General features: G+C 45.3%; 1 protein-coding gene across 6 annotated transcripts in view; it reads right to left on the bottom strand.

Annotated features, from left to right (window-relative positions):
- LOC144934516 (cyclin-dependent kinase 14-like) overlaps positions 1 to 18,061 on the bottom strand; it is a 118,142-nt gene extending 100,081 nt beyond the window's left edge. For 3 of the 6 annotated variants that reach the window (XR_013637169.1, XM_078860366.1, XM_078860367.1), the window contains exons 1-3: positions 17,169 to 17,349; positions 16,853 to 16,938; positions 13,526 to 13,557 (exon numbers count right to left, since the gene is read on the bottom strand). Coding sequence is in view for 5 of the 6 variants with exons in the window: in XM_078860366.1 (XP_078716492.1) it covers positions 13,526 to 13,557; positions 16,853 to 16,938; positions 17,169 to 17,179 (129 nt within the window). In the remaining variant the exon portion in view is untranslated. The other 3 variants (XM_078860368.1, XM_078860369.1, XM_078860370.1) reach the window with 3 other exon arrangements.
- Positions 18,062 to 19,142: the final 1,081 nt, after the last annotated feature.

The following is a 19,142-nucleotide window of genomic DNA, read 5'->3' as shown; positions in this document are numbered from 1 at the left end:
TCGAGGAAAAGTCCTACCGCAGGACCCTCACGGTAACTGAAGTCGTTGGCGTCGATACGTTTAATCAAGAGATGCATCACAGCGGCGCTGTTTACAGCAGCAGCTCTCGTACAGTGACGCTATCGCAGCTTTAAGCTGCAGTTGCTTTTCATCTGACCTATTTTCTTCTCCCCCTGTACGAACATTACTACATCACTCTGTGATGCAATCATCTTGGCGTCAATGCAAGCCTATGACTGACAAGCAGTGGCCTTCGGAGATAGAATTGAATAGCCGGCATCAATCAGAACCCATTATTGGCAGGAATGGAACTCATTCCCTTTGCAAATGCTCACCCAAGGAGCTCATGATTTACAATTTGCAGGGAATAGGCCTGACGGTTTTTGTTTCATCAAATCAATGCTGCAGAATATGGTATATAAAAAATGAGACAATTTTTGGTAACCAAAATTATTATCGCCACAATCTTCCACCGAGTCACTGGCGCCGATGATGACAGCCCACTCATGATAATGGTGATGCTGGTGGCTGGCCATGACATTGGTTATAATGACGATGATCAATCGAGAGCACACAACTGAATGCACCCCATCATGAAATCCCGAGAAGCGTCCCTAATGCAAGCAACAACCAGGGTGCTCAGAGCATCACCGATTGCTCTAATAATGCCATGGAAACAATTCAAAAATAAAAGCTGCAATTGTACAGTGAATTCCCATGAGGCATGCACATTCACACACAATACCGTCAATCCTATTCCTACACATAAATGATAGCACGTGTGGTTAATGTTAAATATGTTGATTTGAAAGTACAGTATTCAGAGATATATATGTTTTATTTCACGTAAGCCTTATTTGAAGCACAGAAGCACACGCGACGCTCAATTGTACTCACCAAGTCGCACACATTATTAACCACACAAGAGTGGGTATTGGAAAATGCATTAGTTACAAGGAAACAAATTAGCGACGGGGTTATTCTGCAAGGGGATACGAGGGAGAACCGCATACCAACGTGCACGCACGCACGCACGCGTACACGTGCGGCGTCTCTCCGTATATAAATATTCGAGCTCGAGGGGGAGACTGGGCGACCTCACAAGGCAGAGAGCTCAATCCTTCTGCCCCACCGGGCGAGCGAGGAAGCAGAGCTGCCGCTGCTGCTGCGGTGCATTTTCCTGCTTGGCCGTGCCTCGGCATGCTAAGCCGGCACGCCGAGGATGAGAGGGAGCAGGAGGTGGTGGAGGGGGGTCTCGGGAGGGAAGGAAGGAAGGGAGGGAGGATGGGGAGGGAGCAAGAGGGAGAATGAGAGGGAGGTAATGGGTAGAGCAGTCACAGAGACAATAGAGAGGCCTGGCCAATTGCAATGCAGGTGAGTGCAAAAATATACGTATTGATCAGACTAGGGATGCCGAAAACAAAACCAACTTCATTGTGAATGATCTCCAAAGTAGACTCGAGCCTACCATGGCCGGTGATCGCCGTGGTGTAACAGGTGTTGTAGGATGCTGGGCTATGTGGTGGGCCGCAGAGGGCAATGCAGCGAAATGTAGTGTTGTATTATACTTCTATGCTCACCCACCTTCCCCACCACACACCGACTAGAATGGGGAAGTATATCGCCATACAACCCCAGCGACCTGCACGCGGTGGAGTGCGGAGGAGGCCATGATCCAGCGATGGGATTTACATACGGCCTGTTCATTATTACAGTTGCGTAAAATCGTTTTCACCATATCGATGCTGATGTTTAATTATATACATGCAGCAAACGAGCTACATTAACAACCCATATTCTTGGTTCTTTCGGTAAAGTCACGTAGATAGAAAATAAAATAAAATAATAATTTATATATTTGTAAATTTTCATTTAATTAAAATTAAATTTTCTATCTACGTGACTTTACCGAAAGAACCAAGAATATTAATTCCTGCAGTCACGAAAGTTTTAAGTAAAAAATTAACAACCCACTACTGAATGAAGCCCCCCCCCCCCCATCATCCAAAAGTGAAATGGCAAAATAGCCATCCGTGCATGTACGCATTGCACGTTACAATACTCTTCGACCAGGTTAGCCTTGATGGGGTGTTTTTTTGCTCTTATATTTAAAGGGTTATTGTGAAGCGGTTTGGATTGAAAGCCTGTGCAGCCTCGTTGGCGGTGGGGGGGGGAGAACGGACTAGACAGGATGGATGCTAAGAGAGACAAATGAGTGACACGTTTAAGAAGCAGCACTCTGATGCTCTCGCGGGCCTGGCCAAGGTCTCATTTGAATGAACGTATCCAAATTAAATCAACGGTGTCGAGCAGCAGATACTTTATTAAACAGCAGGCTGCATACGACTGACAAAATAGGCACGAGATATTTATTGTAAATTATAGATTATTTTTTTTTTAGGCCTTGGTTTGCGAGGACGATGAAATCAACTCGTGTGCAAGTGCTCGGCGGAGCATTACATCACAGCGTCGCAAGAGGTGGAGAGAGAGCTTGGGGAGGTCCTTCAGTTAGCAGCAGATTGATTGTGGCTGCTGATGATGAGGATGTGTCTTTAATGAAACCCTTTTACAAGGTCAGGTCAAAATGTGAGCTGGTTTAACATGTTGTTGTTCAATCAATAAACGGTTATTTTAATTGCAGATATACCAGACTCTTAATTTGCATCGGTAATCGAATGTTTGAGGAAGTTAAGAGATATATTTTTTCCTGAAGAACAAATTCTTGATTGTATTGACTGTTTATTTCGTTTCCACTACCATGGACTTGGCAAGGTTTTGCGAGGTAAACAATTCTGCGATAACACGGCGGTCAATGGCAATATTCTTGAGATTATACTCTGGCAAAAATGTGTAGGCGTTCAAAAAAATCTCACAGTAAGCCCTGCTGCCTGATAGATTTGGGGGGTGGGGGGGGGTAATATAAGCATCCCCAGCATTGTAACGCGAGCTGGAGAATTGACCTTTATACAAACCAACGTAATTTGCATAGTGCATTTCTGAGATTAAATTCTGAAAGGCAATTCATCACTGCATGTGGGTAATTATTTTATGCAATGTAGCAGTGCTTACATTATTTCCTGCTGGATCACAAATTGGCAGTGTGAGTGGAGTCCATGCTATGTGTTTAAAATAATTTTCCCATGAATTGTATTTTTATTCCAGTACTTAGTTACTCACAGCTTTTGTCAGTTTTCAATGTGGACTGCTTTGTCGCACACATTAACTTGAACATCATTCAACCTGACTCAAACGCAAGTTTCTGTTTAAAATGTATTCTTAAGTTAAAATCTATATGGTCATTTAATTATGTCTACGTCATAAAAAAAAACTGGATTAATGATGGAGTGACAAAGACTGGAATTCGCCCGAGAGGACGTACATTGAAGACAATGAGTGATGAATGCTGGTCGTGTGAAGGTGCAATGTGGATTATTATTATTATTCAGAAGCATGACAGTTTGTGGCATATTGCGAATGCCTTCATTCAGCAGAGGACTTCTAAAGGCCTAATGATTATGTATTGTTAATTTTCTGTCAGTTGGACACTCGTGTACAGACACTTAAATACACACATCTTAAACTGAAATCCTGTGTTCAAGTCAATAATTAGGGTGAACAGTTCAAACATAGTTTCACAGACCCCCTAATGCGTCTAATTAGTTTTCAACAGCAGTTGCCCTACAACGAGATATGTGCCCTGCCATGGGAATTTGGAATATCCACCAATGGCTCATAGCTACTGATAGCAATGAATACCAGATCATTGTTCAGTTCAGCAGAAAAACAACCGCGACTTGCCCCGAATTAGCTCAAGCGAAATAAAAACAGCTTTGCGGAATATAATGCTGCTGGCGTTTTATTGAATTCCGGCAGTTAAACCTGAAACCGGCAGTTTACAATAGCAAGAAGCCCAGCCAAGCCAAACACCATTGATTGTGCCCTGAGAGCCACACTATTGCCAAACCCACAAATCGTCCCTCCATTCCATACTGGCCTTGACAGTAGCTGCGTTGTAACACAAAAACCCGACCACCCTGTCATTGTAACTAGAGCAAACTTCCTAAATAACAACCCAATCACAATCGGAACAAACATTTCGAAATATGATGGGTTGCACTTCCCCTAAGTGTCTGATACACTCATCACCTTTGTATAAATGGTAAAATGTTTGCGAGACTGAATATGCAGCCTTTAAGAAATATTGTATTTTGCCAAAATGTGACCTCGATTGTGCCCCAGGAGGCAAGTCATAAGACAAAGAATCAATTCGGAACTTTCATTAGAAAAATACCCACAGAAGTGGCTTTCACAGAACTACTTCCGAGACAGCTTCAAGTAACCTCTAAATCACACAGCAGTGGGCACCACCACTTTCCCACCTACCCTGCTACAGAAGGAAATGTTCACTGCATGTCCGAGCAACCGATATTTTAAATTCTGAGACCTGACAATTACCCATATGAAATGATGAAACCAAATGTTATGTGATTATAATTTTGAGCGCATTAATTAGTGAGATCAACAACAGACTGCTCTTGACAACCCGGTTTAATCACAAGGGTCCGCTGCCTGGATTCTAACTCAAAATCTCACTGGTGCCAGCTCAGCGCTGTGACCTATTTGCCACCTGCCCACCTCAAAAAGCCCATCTCTTTAATTGCTGGCGTTGGATACTTGACCACAACTCTGCCCCAGCACAAAGCTCACCATCCAATCCACAAAGGTCACGGATACGCCCAGCGCTCTCTCACCTTTTTCCTGCTGCTCTCATTTTTCACTCTCATTCCACTAATATGACACGCATTTTGAGATCCAAGTGGTGTAATGATAATATGGATCCCATTGTACTTATGCTCAGACCATTAACTTCGTTGGCAAAGTAGCCCTGCTTCAACCGTTGACCCGCAAATGTGACACGTTCACGAGCACATCTTGCCTGCCACGTGTCATTACCGTCAAGCGCGCACAGCCCACGCAAGCGCAGCTGTTGCCTGCGCATCACGTAGCGCTACCGCTCATCGCGATGTTCCGCACACTCCTTGCGGACATGTACGAAGCATCAATCAAGGTGGAGCAAAAAGCTGCCTTCGTCAGGTCCAGCTTTCTGTTGAAGCAAGCCAGACTGTAGAGGTGCCTGGTAAGGTGCTTCACAACCCAGGTCTCTGGATCTCTGGGGGGGCCACAGATATCATTCACGGGTTTGTAAAGGAGTGGTGGTGCAGCAGTCAGTGCACTGTGCAAGGAATCCACCCAAGCTGAGTTTGATTCACTGCCCACGGCTAATGTCGGCAGAGTGGGATATCTTACCCAGTCATGGAAACTCCCCCACCTTATCCCTTTCACCAACCCATACTGACCAGCATGGCGAAGTATGGTAATCAAACCCTACACTATGGGAGGGGGGGGGGTCTTCATCCTGCAGTTGATTACTAAGAGGTTTATAATAGAGGTTTTTTGGGGTTAGATCACGTAAATATATAAATGTGTCGTTAAAACCCGCCACCACCCGACACAGCCAACTAGTAAGGGTTGTCACGTAAACAAAACGTGGCCAATTCGTCACTAGTACAGCACATCGGTGTGTTGGAGAGCCAAGCCACAACAATCTGAGTACGACGTTTCGCCAGTAATTACGAGCTTCATGTTACATTTATAATACGCATACTCTGTTTAACTTTTATTTATAAACATGAAACGGATTTTATATTTGTATCGGGCCCCTCTGGATATTGGGCCCTGGATAAATGTCCTGTTACGCCCCCCTAAATCTGGCCCTGCTCCCGAGATGGCAAACGACGACAACTGCTGGCCGAATCGCTGCTGTTTCTGATGATGTGCTGCCTGGAGCGTGCAGCGTGCTGCTGCACCCACCAGACACGTGAGCTAAAGCAACGATGTACAAGTCAGGTGTGTTGAGTAAATCACGCTACTCCTTCCGGGCGTGCTGCTGGTCAGTTTGCCGAAGAGACATTGCAGTGGGAAAGCAGCTCTTTAAAACGTGGTGATGGTGGTGGGGGGGGGGCACCAAATCAACCGCTGGGTGAGCGTTACGCCACAGTTGCTCCATAGCCAAAGCATTCATTGACTTTGTTAGTAGGCTTTCACATGTTGTCAAGGCTTAATGTGTAACTAAATATTGTACGCGTCGTTGGTAGACTGGTGTAGATGGCGTGTCACTAGTAGCCAGAACCACAGCGAGATGTAGACTGGATGTGGTGTGTCGGCTGCGAACATTTTCCAGGTCACTGACCGAGACAGATCTGTCTGAAATTAAACCCTGCATGTTGTGCAATGTCATAATATTAACTAGTATTACGCTTGTTTACCCAGGAGAGCCTAACGGAGTCTCATTACTCTTTCTCACGAGCGTCCTGACAACTTTTCATTGAAGGGGGCAATGAGTGCTGTGTATATTTAAATCGATTCATTGTGGGGTGTGTGGGTGGTGTCTTTCAAATTTGCCACGTCTGTACATCACAGAATCTTTGACGTCCACTGTGAAGTAGACGGCGTGCATTTTCATGGTTAATACACCCGCGGTGTTAATAGGGAGAGAGGCGGGGGGAGAGAATGCTGGATTCGAATCGTGTACTTCTGCAAACAAGGGGCGGGAACCACTCGCCCCGTCACCACCCAAATGAATGCAAATGCATCCAATTATCCTGGCAACACATCATACATTTCCGGCGCCAGCTCTGCATCGAGTTCATTATTCTGCGTCCAATTACAAATTCTAAATGCACTCATTAAAAACATGATCTATAGTCGACGGTACAGGGAGTGAAAATAGTTGTAAGCAGATGCTCTGCAGGATGAGAGTTGGGAAGACTTGAATTGGCTCTGGCATGACAGGAACGATATCCCTTGAACGACAAGGCTCTATATTGAGCCACATTCTAGAGCGGAACAAACCAAGTGGCTCTAGATTTGAAGCTTTCGTGACTGTAAGGATTCATATTCTTAGGTTGTTTTCGGTAAAGTCACGTAGGTAAAAAATAAAAATTAATAAAAGTAAAATAAAAAATAAAATAAAAATCACGACGTTTCAGAGGCAACACAAGCTTCCGTCTATATTGATACAGCTATCGTACTGTGACGGTTCCACCTGAAGACGGAAGCTTGTGTTGCCTCCGAAACATCGTGATTTTTATTTTATTTTCTATTTTACTCATTTACTTGATACAGCAAGCGTGCTGTGACACTTCCACCTGAAGACGGAAGCTTGTGTTGCCTCCGAAACGTCGTGATTTTGATTTTATTTTAATTTTACTTTAATTAATTTTAATTTAAATTTTTACCTACGTGACTTTACCAAAAACAACCTAAGAATATGAAACCAAGTGGCCTCAACTGGCCGTTAAGCACAGAATGCCGCACACCACCGACTGTTCAGAGTTGTTCGCTTGACCCGGTAACTGTCTTCGTACTGGTGGAATCAAAATCAATAGTTCCTCAGTGCCTAACAAGTAATCGCATTCACAGCGATTGCCGCAGGAGGCGATGCTTTCCTAGAAGTTATGTAATCCTAAGGAACATAACATAGCCTCCATGTTCACCGCTGTGCGCAAATACGGTGATATGCAAGCACACATGCCTTCCAAATGTCACAAATTACCCAGAAATGTCACCTCCGAACAAAACGCAGAGCCCTACTCTGCAGTTGATGTTGCCTTCAGTGACTTCATGAACAAATTGAAATCCATTTGAGGCCAAAAGTATTTTTTCTGGTCTATAACTAATGTCAGCCCAAGGTTAAGTCGCAGAAGACGAGCCATTCATCAGTGCCGCACTGGCACTTCAAGGCAGATTCCAGGCATAGTCGTCAAGGAATTGACCGGCACATTGTGCAATTCGAATGCATTATTAACAATTGTCCATGTGTACCTTGTGCAAACAATCATGGCAACCGGTCGCACGTGCAGCACCTTAATGAAAGTCAAACCTCGGCACATTCTGCTTACTCACAGCCATTGTCCAAAATATTTTGGAGGGTTGAGGACATCATCTGCGGTTTCACGTGCTCTCTGCTTTGCGTTTAGTGAAGAATAAATAAGGTTCAATTGAAGTGGCTCTGTTAAATGAATCAGTACCTAATGGAGAAAGTGGTCCTTGTTTGACAATGGTATTTAAAGAAAGTTAGTAATTGTGCCTCCTGGATATAGTTTCTCCCCGCGTGTATTGATTTTGCTGTCAGATCCGTTTCTGCACTCTTGCGCCCTGCAGCGGCACATCGAGCACTCTGAACGGTTACATGCCTCTCCCGCACTTCCATCAATTCTGTAATGTTTGGCTGGTGAAATTTTAAGGGGTTATTTTGTATAAGAGAAGAAACCGGGGTACCTGGTGAAAAACCGACATACAGTATATCAAAGTGACAACATTCAGAGGTCCACACAGATGGGCTCGCAGCCCCACGTGTTGTACGGCCATCTCCTGGCCATGCTGCAGCACCGATGGATTTAGAGTTTAACAAGTCTGCACCATTCCACCAACCGTTGCCTCCAAAGCGTGAGATCAGAGGAGTGCGCCACTATGTCTGGCGACAAATATCTACCTGAAACCTCATCGACAAGCTGAATCGATTTTTTAAAAATTATATTATAAAAAAAGGTGTAAATATGATATAATTTACTATATTAACATTCCAAGTTTCTTATAACTGAATATAACACGGGAATGCGTTTCTCTAGAAGGCATGGATTGTGAATCTGGAGGAAATTTCTACGTGTATGTCTGAGGGAGGAACCTGGCCAATGGAGGGGAACTTGTTTCTGGAAAAGCTCTGCCCACACACAGAAGGAGCCCTTCTCAATCTTGGAAAATGGGAAAAGGGATTTCATGGCAAACGCGTGCAAAGTTACACAACAACATTTGCAAAGCCTCAAAACATTTTAACGCTTGCACGGCACGTCGTGAAGCTCCCTGAGAACGATTGTTTAAGGGCGCTTTATACATTTAAATTATTATTATCTTTACCAGAACTGTTTATTCTTGAAAGAAAATTTGTTGAATTACGAATGCACGTAAATGGTGTTGATGGATGCATAATAAAAACAAAAGTTGTTTGTTTGTTTTGCTTGGGTCGAAAATACACAAAGGGGAGAATAAAATAAAAATAAAAACTCACATGCATATTCAAACTGTACTCCTGTAAGCTGTCAGGAAGCTATCGCATGTATAATTTACTCTGACTGTTTACCAGGCTGAGCTAAGAATACTGCCAGCTGGCAAACACGCTCGTTCCACAGATGGTACAAAAGAGATCCCTGGTGCCAAATAGTAATTTAGAAAAATGCTCGGACAAATAAAATGTATGAAAGTAAACAATATCCATTATACATTATAAATTGCAAGTATATTTTTCTAAATTGAAAAATTACAAAGGCATGTGAATGAAACCACAAACGTGTCAAGGGCACACGATTTTACATTGTTATGAAACTGATTTGTTTTAAAACAACTAATACGTGGCATTACATTCGGCACAAATAAAATACAAATATATATTTTTTTAAACTAACAAACAAATCCATAGTATGGGTTCGTCATGTGAGCCCTGGGAAGTCAAGTCACGTGGGACTGATGACCACAGAAACCCCGCCCCCGTCCAGGGCCCTGCTGTTGAAACATAACTCGTGGTTTACAAATATCGACATGCATCAAGCGTGTCATTTCAATTTGGCCATCGTATTACTTTGTTGAATGAAAAGGAAATACTTTGAGTTAGGGTTTATATTTAACTTCTTCTGCTGGTACTCTTTGTTTGAAAATAATAAGTTAAAACGTGGGAACGCAATGTTTGATGTAACAGGCGGCACTCACGAAAGCACATTCACACTCGCTCTCTCCCCAGCCGCCAATTGACAAAAAGGGTCAACATATATCACTTCGATGTTTATCTCGACTTTCAACAGTTGTTTAAAACTTCCTATGCCCTCCTGCGTTTTCTCATATAATTTCAAATCCCAAATTAATGAATTCCTCTTTGTTCTTCCATTTGTGGACCATCTTGGAAAAGAATTATAATTTCCCTGACATTACTGTACATTGATTTATATTGAATTATCGCAGCAAATATAAAAAACACACAAAGTGAAACTTTGCAATATTGATAGCTTCACTTTACGCATAAAATATTTATACCAGTCCATCCATTACGCACTTCGTGTCGGGTTTGAAAACTCACAGATATGTAAATCCTTTGGTAAATGCAAATGCCTGTGATGAACGAATTCTTGTTAAACAATGCATGAATAATACACGCAACACCAGAACAATTTTAATATCGGGTCGAGAATGGCCTTCTGGGGGAGCCCACATGGCAAGCCAAGCATTGATTGTGTGCTGAATCGCAGCGGCTTCTTAGCATTCCGTTGCGAAGCAGACCGAAGCGCTGGCTTCATTCCCAATTGGTTTGCATCAAAAAGCCGGCACTACCAAAATATGCGGCTGGTGCACTCAGACACGACTGAGCAAATATGGCTGGATTCAACAGCTGCACGGAGCTGAATGGCGGCTGCCTCTTCAGATACGTCGTCGGCTGAGAAAGCCGTGGCTAAGCGCAGCATTGCCGGCCATTCCAGCAAGCGAACTCACGTTCATCGCGTTGAAGATGTTTCATCGCGAGTTTAAATTATGACCGAGACCCAACGACCTTACGTTAACCGCTCGTTGTCACGTTTCGCTAAATTGCGGAACTTGTACGACTTGTTTTTGAATGCATGAGTACGTACTGTTTTTTTCTGAGCTGGGTTACAGATGGGATATTTCTGAAGGGGTATATTTGTTTCTTCATTCATTCATCAGTTTATATAGCACACTGCGTAACTGAGATGCAGCGTTTTGGTCGAAGGTGCCATCTTCTGCGGGTGGACAGAGAACAGTCCGTGGCAGTGCTAACCATTATTAGAAGCCCAGCAGTAATTGTAAAGAAGTGATGATGGACATCGGTTAAGAATAACGGTGGAGTGGCAGCCTAGGAATAAAACGCATCTGAGAGGACGTCCAGTGAAGAGATGGAATGATGAAATCAGCTCATGTGCAGGGGCTGGGTGGATTATTACATTGCAGGATTGGAAACAACAGCAGCGACTTGCGTAATGATGATGATAATGACAGTCACAAATGAGACAACTGAGGCCATCGAAATCCAAACATTTTTAATCTCCAAACTGAATTAGCATTGTTGGGGTGGTATATTCAAGTCAGTCCACAATCTTCGGTAGACTACGGTCATGAAAACCCCACTCACATGTGGTATATAAATGGCGGAGATTAAACATTAATTAAATAGCGGGAATATTTTGTAAGGCAAATGTAGTTTTATTGCAGAGAAACACATTTCATTGTCCATCACTGGTCTGTAAGCGCAGCAGCCACAAAAAATTCATTATTGAGTGGACAAGCCCTCTGTACAGTGGGACATTGCAAGCCAAAGTTACTCTCAGTCGGGCTGACGAGACGACCCTAATTACAACTCTGCGCACAATAACCCAAATAGGTCAAGTACAGAAATCAATCAATACCTCTCATTTTCATTTGCGCGGGACTATAATTTTCCTTCTGCTGCCCGTCTAAATATATACTTCTTTTGCGGCGTATCTCCCATTCAAACCAAGAGCAATTGCACAAAACTTTGATTTGTGAGCAATTCTTTTCTCCGGCCTCTTTTTTTAAATCCTGTATTGATATTTTTTCTCTCTCTCTCTCCTGCTAACATAATCGGAGTCCTTGGGTTTGCCAGTTGCTCACACTCCTCTCTCGCACCCGGGCAAGTGGCAACAGAGCCGCGTCGTCGCGAACAAGCAGCATGGGGGTCGCCGTGATGTGTTTGCGTGACCCTGCCAGGCCTGGATGACACCGCCGTAACTCTGCGCACAACTGGTCGCCGTTAATTGGTCTGAGGAATGAGACCCGTCGCTATTCAGAGGGCGTGACAGAGAGCGGCAGAACGATGGGCCTCAAGTTAAAAAAAGCAATGTTTTACTCCGCCTACATTTTAATCACGTTGAAAATTAAAAGGAAACATAACGCTCTTCAACTACCAAGTCACGTTGTGGGAGCGAGTTAACAACCTGTGGCAATATATTACGGCTGGCCAACTTCCAAACTGGCTGCCTGAAAGTAAAATTTTACACTTAAATTGCCACGTGAAGTTTCCATAATTAGGTATTATATTTAGCACGTCAAGTAGTATGCTTTGATGGATATTGCAGCAGGTCAGTTAGAGGGAGCTATTATCGTCGTACAAGTGGTTTGCCAATTATAAAGACGTACTTGACCTGGAGAACTAAACATTATGCCCCTTAAGGGCTGCTTTCATGTTGCCTGCAATTGCTGCGAAGTTGAATTTAAACGACATTGTGACTGCACAAATAACCAATATAATTTTTTATCAACCACTGTATACGATTGCCTTGTGCTTTTCACTCAAATCAATATTTAACACTCATTTTGACTCTCCCATTTATTTAGTTATTTATCGTGTTCACTGCCGCGTGACTGTGTGCGAATGAAGAGGATTAACGCCCGCCTCTGCCTTCTCTCCGCCTACGTTGGGCTCCCACAATTGGATGGTTACCGAAGCTGCGCGCGATTCCGACGCAGGCCAACCGCAATAATCAGCTGATGATGAATTTCGTGGCACCTGCACTATATCCCAAGCACACCATTAAGAAAAAAAAAGCACTCGTTATCCATGCAAAGGGGATTAAGCTCTTAGCTGTCACAGCTGTGTAGACACACGTTCGTGCGAGATTGTCCCATCAATAATGAAGGCCAACACCAGAAATGAAATGCTCGCGTTCTCACACCATGTATGTTGTCCGCTACTCTGGATGGAGTGGATTGTGGGGTAGTGGTTAGCAAATTGTGCTATAAAATTGGCTATCCGGGATTGACATGGTTATCATCGGTGGCTCGTGATATTTGAATCTGTGCCCACCCCCTGCCAACATGCCCAATCAACCCACACTCACTAATGTGGTGAAGTATTGTCAAACAACACCTATGACCCACTCCGATGTGTTTTGGGATTGTATAGTGTGTTGTGCAGCATGACGCCCGACATTTCGCTCCACGTGCTGAGAGCGTTTTCGGGAATTTCATCAGGAACTGAAGCTCCCAGAATATCAGGCAAAAAACGTCGGACATTATGCCGAAACAACACGCGGTACAACGTGGAAACACATCGAAGAGCTACACATCACAACCGTGATAACCTGTGCTGTAGTACCCTTACGACTGTCCAGGAGTGGATCCAAAAAGGGCTGCGAATCGGATAATGGACAGCGCTGTAAATGGCTCAGACTGTGGTGAAGTTCATCTTTGCTCATCACCCAACTCTCCACAATCAACTTGCAAATTGGGGTTCCAAAAATTCACCCGATGTGTTGGCCGCCTGTCACGGAAACATTGGACTGTGTCCATGTCTGTACACTTTGAGGTTTCTTTCATCCAAACTCGGCTCATGCGCACACATTACATGCAACCACACACACACATGGCACCCAATGTGTCCACTCACCTCTTCACTCACCACTTCTTCCTTCTTCAAAGCTGGTAAAACAAACACACGTGCGACGTGTTAATTTCATTTGTTAAATGCTGCAACCCCGTATCAGCGTATACGTCCATACGTGCGTGGCGGTCCCACATGTGAAATCAATTGCTCAGTCTGCACGCAAATAAACAACGAGCTGCACTAAGTTTCCAAACATAAAACCAACAACACTGCCAAGTGAGCTTCAATCCACCACTCCGCTGGCATATGCATACACACACACACTACTACTATAATGAGCCAAGAATGTCTGTTTGTGTGTAACGGGAGTGACGTCACTCCACATGCCGCACCCCCATCATTAATATTCATAGATTTTTACACTCACGCAGAAGGTCGAGCGGAAATAAAAACATGTTTTCGCAAATTCGCTTTAAGTTTCACGTTTCTTTATTGAAAGTGAATCTAATAAATAATTCTACGCAGCAACAAAGTGGATTTGGTGTAAATCTTGACTTAAAGCTTTTGTGACTGCAGGAATTCATCTTCTTTGGGTCTTTCGGTAAAGTCACGTAGATAGTTTATTTATTTTCTTTGAACCTAACTCCGTGACCTTACCTAAAGACCCAAAGAATATGGATTTGGTGTCTTTATTTATTTTTTCAGCACTTGAGATAAAAGGTAAGTCTAATTTATGCTTCTACATTATGGTAAAATAGACAGTTCTCGGTGATTTGCCAGATATTGTGTCGAATTACAATTTATTTCAACCGCAGCGACCGAAAGCAAAAGAGAATAAAGTAACAGAGGAGTGAATTTGAAAAAAATGAAGGTCAATTATATACAGTGCAACAGTGACATGAAGTGAGGTGTTTTATGACGTAGTTTTGTGCAATAATCACTGCCATTAAATTTACACAAGACACAATTATACTCCGCTCCATTTCTTCGTAAATATTACAGCTTCTGTCCTGGGATGTGCAAACAAGCTAGTAGCAACATCATCAGAAAGCCTTTCTCACACCCAGCAGTGACTGAGGGCCTCCCCACACCATGTCAATCGGTGAGGGGAGGATGGGGTTCACCATATTTCACCACGCTAGGCAATGCCGGTTGGTGAAAGGGTTGTGGAGGCGAAGGAGGGAAGGTCCGGTTGTGATATCACCCGCCACGCCACATCTCCGATTAGCACGGTTCGCTACGTAAGATGCGAAAGAAGTGCGGCATACATCATTGTTCTTCACTAATTCTCAGAGGGGGGGGGGGGGCACTTGCGCCGAGAGAGAGACATCAGTGTGAGGGCCGCCACACATTGGAAACCATCGGGGGTTTATCTTCTTGGTTCTTTCGGTAAAGTCACGTAGAATGGAAATAATAAAATAATAAAATAAAACATAATAAAATAAATTAATATTATTATAAATAAATTAATATTATTTAATATTATTTTAATATGTTTGATTTTTTATTCTTTTATTATTTACATTCTACGTGACTTTACCGAAAGAACCAAGAAGATGAATCCCTGCAGTCACGAAAGCTTTAAATCGAAACATCGGGGGTTTGGCAGCACGATGATGATGATGGTGGGGGGGGGGGGTGTTTTCACGCGTTGTCTATTGTCGGGAGCCGCACGCCAGGGGCCGCACTAAAGGCCACCAGGGACCACCAGTGGCCCGCGGGCCTTGCGATGAACAACACGGGCATACAGACTTACTTTATCCGTGGCCTATAATTGAACTCGGGTCGTCGGGTTTACAGCGCAGCGCGCGCTAACCACTCTGCCGCCGATCAACGCCGAGCAAGCGATACGGACAACATAATCGCCACAATAGCAGTGGAGTATTGCTGACATTAGCCACTGTTAATCCCAGGGCTTGAATGTCGTCGCGTCTGAACAATAGCGCATCTAACGACAGTGTCACGGCTCTTCACAATGAAATACATTCCGGGCTAGCGATTACAACTCGAGCAGCGTGGAGCAGATTTCGTACAAGTTGCCTTAATTACAAGTGCCCACGCCAGGTACATTAGATCAATGCCCCGTATTAGATTAATGTGCCCGATTAAACATCACGTGTGTTGCTTCTCAGAGCACAGCCGTACAGCATGACCTTGTTTAACGGGAAGGGTGGGGAGGGCACTAAATAAGCTCCAGCGGGGGAGAGGGCACTGTCAATGTTATACGAACTTTAGACAAACGTCAAACGCTGAACCGAATTAGTAACGATACGATCTGGGTTTTTTTTCCCGATCGTAATTCCTGCTCTGCCTCTCACCCACAAATGTAGTATACGAGGGAAGGCTGTCAGCTTCGACTGTCGTCGCTTAATTGTCACCGGTGTTCAATATTGTTACCAACAATATTTGATTTGACAAGACGAATGTGGAGTGGGGGTGGCATGGGGGGGGGCAGCCCTCTCCAAGCCCTCGGGGAACTCGGTATGGACCGTGCCACCTTTGTTGAGTGTCAACTGAAGTCAGTCAGTATTTTGCTACTGGCAAATGAGGTACCAATGGTGTAATGCTTACCGCGAGCTCTCATACTCTGATGGTGCATTGTCTTTGAGTTGTGCGCCTTTTGGCGTCATCTGGTCCAACGCCATGTGAGACTAGGCTCTAAAGAAAGCTGTCTCGGGTGTGGACCATTCAACTTCAAGGACAGTGCATACATTATCAGAGTTGTGTTTTTTGTTTGTATTACGACTGCAGGTATTGTGGTCTATGCAAACATGACTCCTTGTAAAAAAAGTGTCAGTTTTGTTGCCAGATAAAAGGGTAAAAAAACAATTATCAGTCAGTGGTGTTTGTCAACTCCAGTCCTCCACCACGGTACAACGTTTTGTGATGAACTAACGTCGCTATCCACAACTGCTCTTTGTTTTGCCTTTAGTTTATAGTCCTTCCCCCGCACCTCCGATTAGCGCGGCTGGCTACGTACGGTACGAAAGAAGTTCAACATGCACACAGTTCAAACACCCACGAGTATCAACACCGCGCGGCTACCAAGATGGAACGAAATCGTTCGCATGCATTTCGGTTGACGTGGGCATAGACAGAGTGGTACACATGCTACAATGCTGGGGTCTATCCATCTGCAGATTGTGAGTTGCGGTTACTGGAAGCACGGGCGCGTGATTCTCAGTGGAAATGGTTTTGGGTGGAACTCCTCTCATCTGTGACCCCGTTACACGGGCAGGTTAAGCCAACGCACACTGCACGCACCCGATGTTTGGTAATCACGGCCATGCGAGGACCGCGTTGTCGCGGCCGCCTGAGGATGATAATGATTGAGTGGATGGAGCGTGTAGAGCGTGTAGAGCGTGTGCTGCGTGATGGATGGCGACTCACCCAGCCGACTGAAACTTTCCGACAGTGTGCGCCGTAGCTTCTTCATTTTGCTCATATTTTCTGTACCCACCACCGTCCCACCGACGCTGTCAAAAGGGGGGAACAGCAGCAACAACAACACAAATGCGTCAATGTAATTCACAAACAAGTAATTACGCGTACACAATCCGCGTTCACAAAATATAAAGATCACCCGTATAGCCTGCACAGACGTTTGGGGCAAGTGCTGTTAGCATGAAGGCATACACGGGCACACGAGGCCAGCCCCACACGGGGCCGCCTTTGTCTCTCTCATGGCGATGTTTATATACCGTACCAAGTACTCATTTGAGGCTGGTCCCACCTAGGGGAGGCCCACGACCGGTTCAGATAATCGTCGCCGGTGTTGTCAGCGAGCAGGAATCAAACTCGTGCCGCCGGGTTCGTAGCGCACACAACTCGCTAACCGCTCCACGAGCACACAAAGTCTTTGAGATCCAAATATGCACTGTACTTCCACGAATTGAAAAAAAACCCACACACATATATACGTATAAATTTAATTAAACGACCAACACAGGCGCAAACGCGTGCCTGTATTGTTACGAAGCGATCGCTCCGCACGGCTGTCTTTGGCGAGAGACGGTGCACCTCTGCGATACTGACCGCTCTGAGATGCGCTGGGATGGAGACGCGAAGAGCCTCTTCTTTTCGCTGTTGCTCCTCCCTCTTCCTTCCCACTCCCTCTTGCTCCTCTCTCGATCTCTCTCTCTTCCTTCTCCTCCGCCCCTTGCTCCTCTTCCTCCTGCTGCGGCTGCGTCTCCGCGTCGATGTCGCCGCTCCTCGCAGCGCTAAGATCTCCCCCCCATCTTCGGGAACGCCTCGGAAATGAAAATCCCTGCCTGCCTCGGGTTTGGAAATCGAATGCTTAGCGCGCACCTCCCTTTCCACCCATCTCCTACCTAACCCGTCAACCTCCCAGAACTCGTATGCGTAAAATACGTGCACACACACACAGAGAGATAAGCACACGCAACGAGAGAGAGAGACAGCGATCAGGCGAGCAGCGATTCTCTATAGTTTGAGGCGTTCTCCAGCCCGGGCACAAGGGGCGGAAATGACACGGGCACTGACTCACTGCGCGTGGCTCAGAGTAGCAGCGCCTGCCTGCAGAGAGGGGCGGCAATCTCTCTCTGAGCCAGTTCTCTCTCCCCCCTCCTCTCTCCTCTCCTCTCTGTCTCGCAAGCCAGTCCAGAGCCGGTCCATAGCAGCGCTACCCAGCACAGCTCACTCATAACCCATCGTCAGCATCATCATGACCACCACCATCATCATCATCATTGCCAGCATCATCTTCATCCGTGCTCGCTCCTGGCAGCGCGCGCACTCATGAAGGTCAATGTTTCTCGTACGTGTCCAGAGTTCACGCCTAGTTCAATAATACAAAGATACATTACGATGATGACGACGATGAATAATAACACGAATATAATAACATACAGATCTTTGCAAATGAAAACACCGCTGTTGTTGGGCATAGGGGTTGATTGACCATACTTCACCATGCCGGTCAATGCGGGTTGGTGAAAGGAGGGTGCGGGGTGTGTGTAACGGTTCAGGGATATCACTCGCCATTGATGTTCGCCGTGGTAAGGGAATCGAAAGAGCTTAGTGCGCTAACGGCTGCTCCACCGCTCCCCTTGTATTAAATAAACTGAGACAAATGACCAGCATGGGATACACGCTCCAATTAAGGGATGTGATTGGTGCCGTGGCTGGCGCGCGGGGCATGAATCAGAATTATTTTTTTTAAATGCATTTCCCAAACCCGATTTGAGTGCTCTCAATTATCATGCATATTCGCCATTTTCCGACATTGTTTAGATTGTTTCTGCTTAAAGAGAGTCGCCCACAATGTTAATGACTCGACTCGCGATGCGCCCCAGAATTCTTCAGCGCAGCGGCGACGGAGAAGTGAATTGCCCGCACGGCGACAAGCGCCATGCCTCTCACGAGCCCCGCACACCTGTTTCCATTTACCCCACCCGGGTCTCGTGTGCACGTACGTGTGTGCGTGTGCACGTGTGTGCGTGTGCACGTACGTGTGTCTGTTTGCACGTACGTGTGTCTGTTTGCACGTACGTGTGTCTGTGTGCACACGTGTGTGGGGAGCGGTAGTGTAGCGGTGAGCGCAACGCTGCGCTACGAACCCGGCGACACTGGTTCGTTTCCCGCTCACGGCCAACACCAGTGACGATTATCTCAACCGGTCCCGGGCCTCCCCTAGGTCGACTCAGCCTCAAATGAGTAC

Source organism: Lampetra fluviatilis, chromosome 10, assembly GCF_964198595.1.
Source record: "Lampetra fluviatilis chromosome 10, kcLamFluv1.1, whole genome shotgun sequence".
NCBI classification, from domain to species: domain Eukaryota; kingdom Metazoa; phylum Chordata; class Hyperoartia; order Petromyzontiformes; family Petromyzontidae; genus Lampetra; species Lampetra fluviatilis.
The sequence above is the reverse complement of the archived record's forward strand: the minus strand, read 5'-3'. Positions and strand labels throughout refer to the sequence as shown.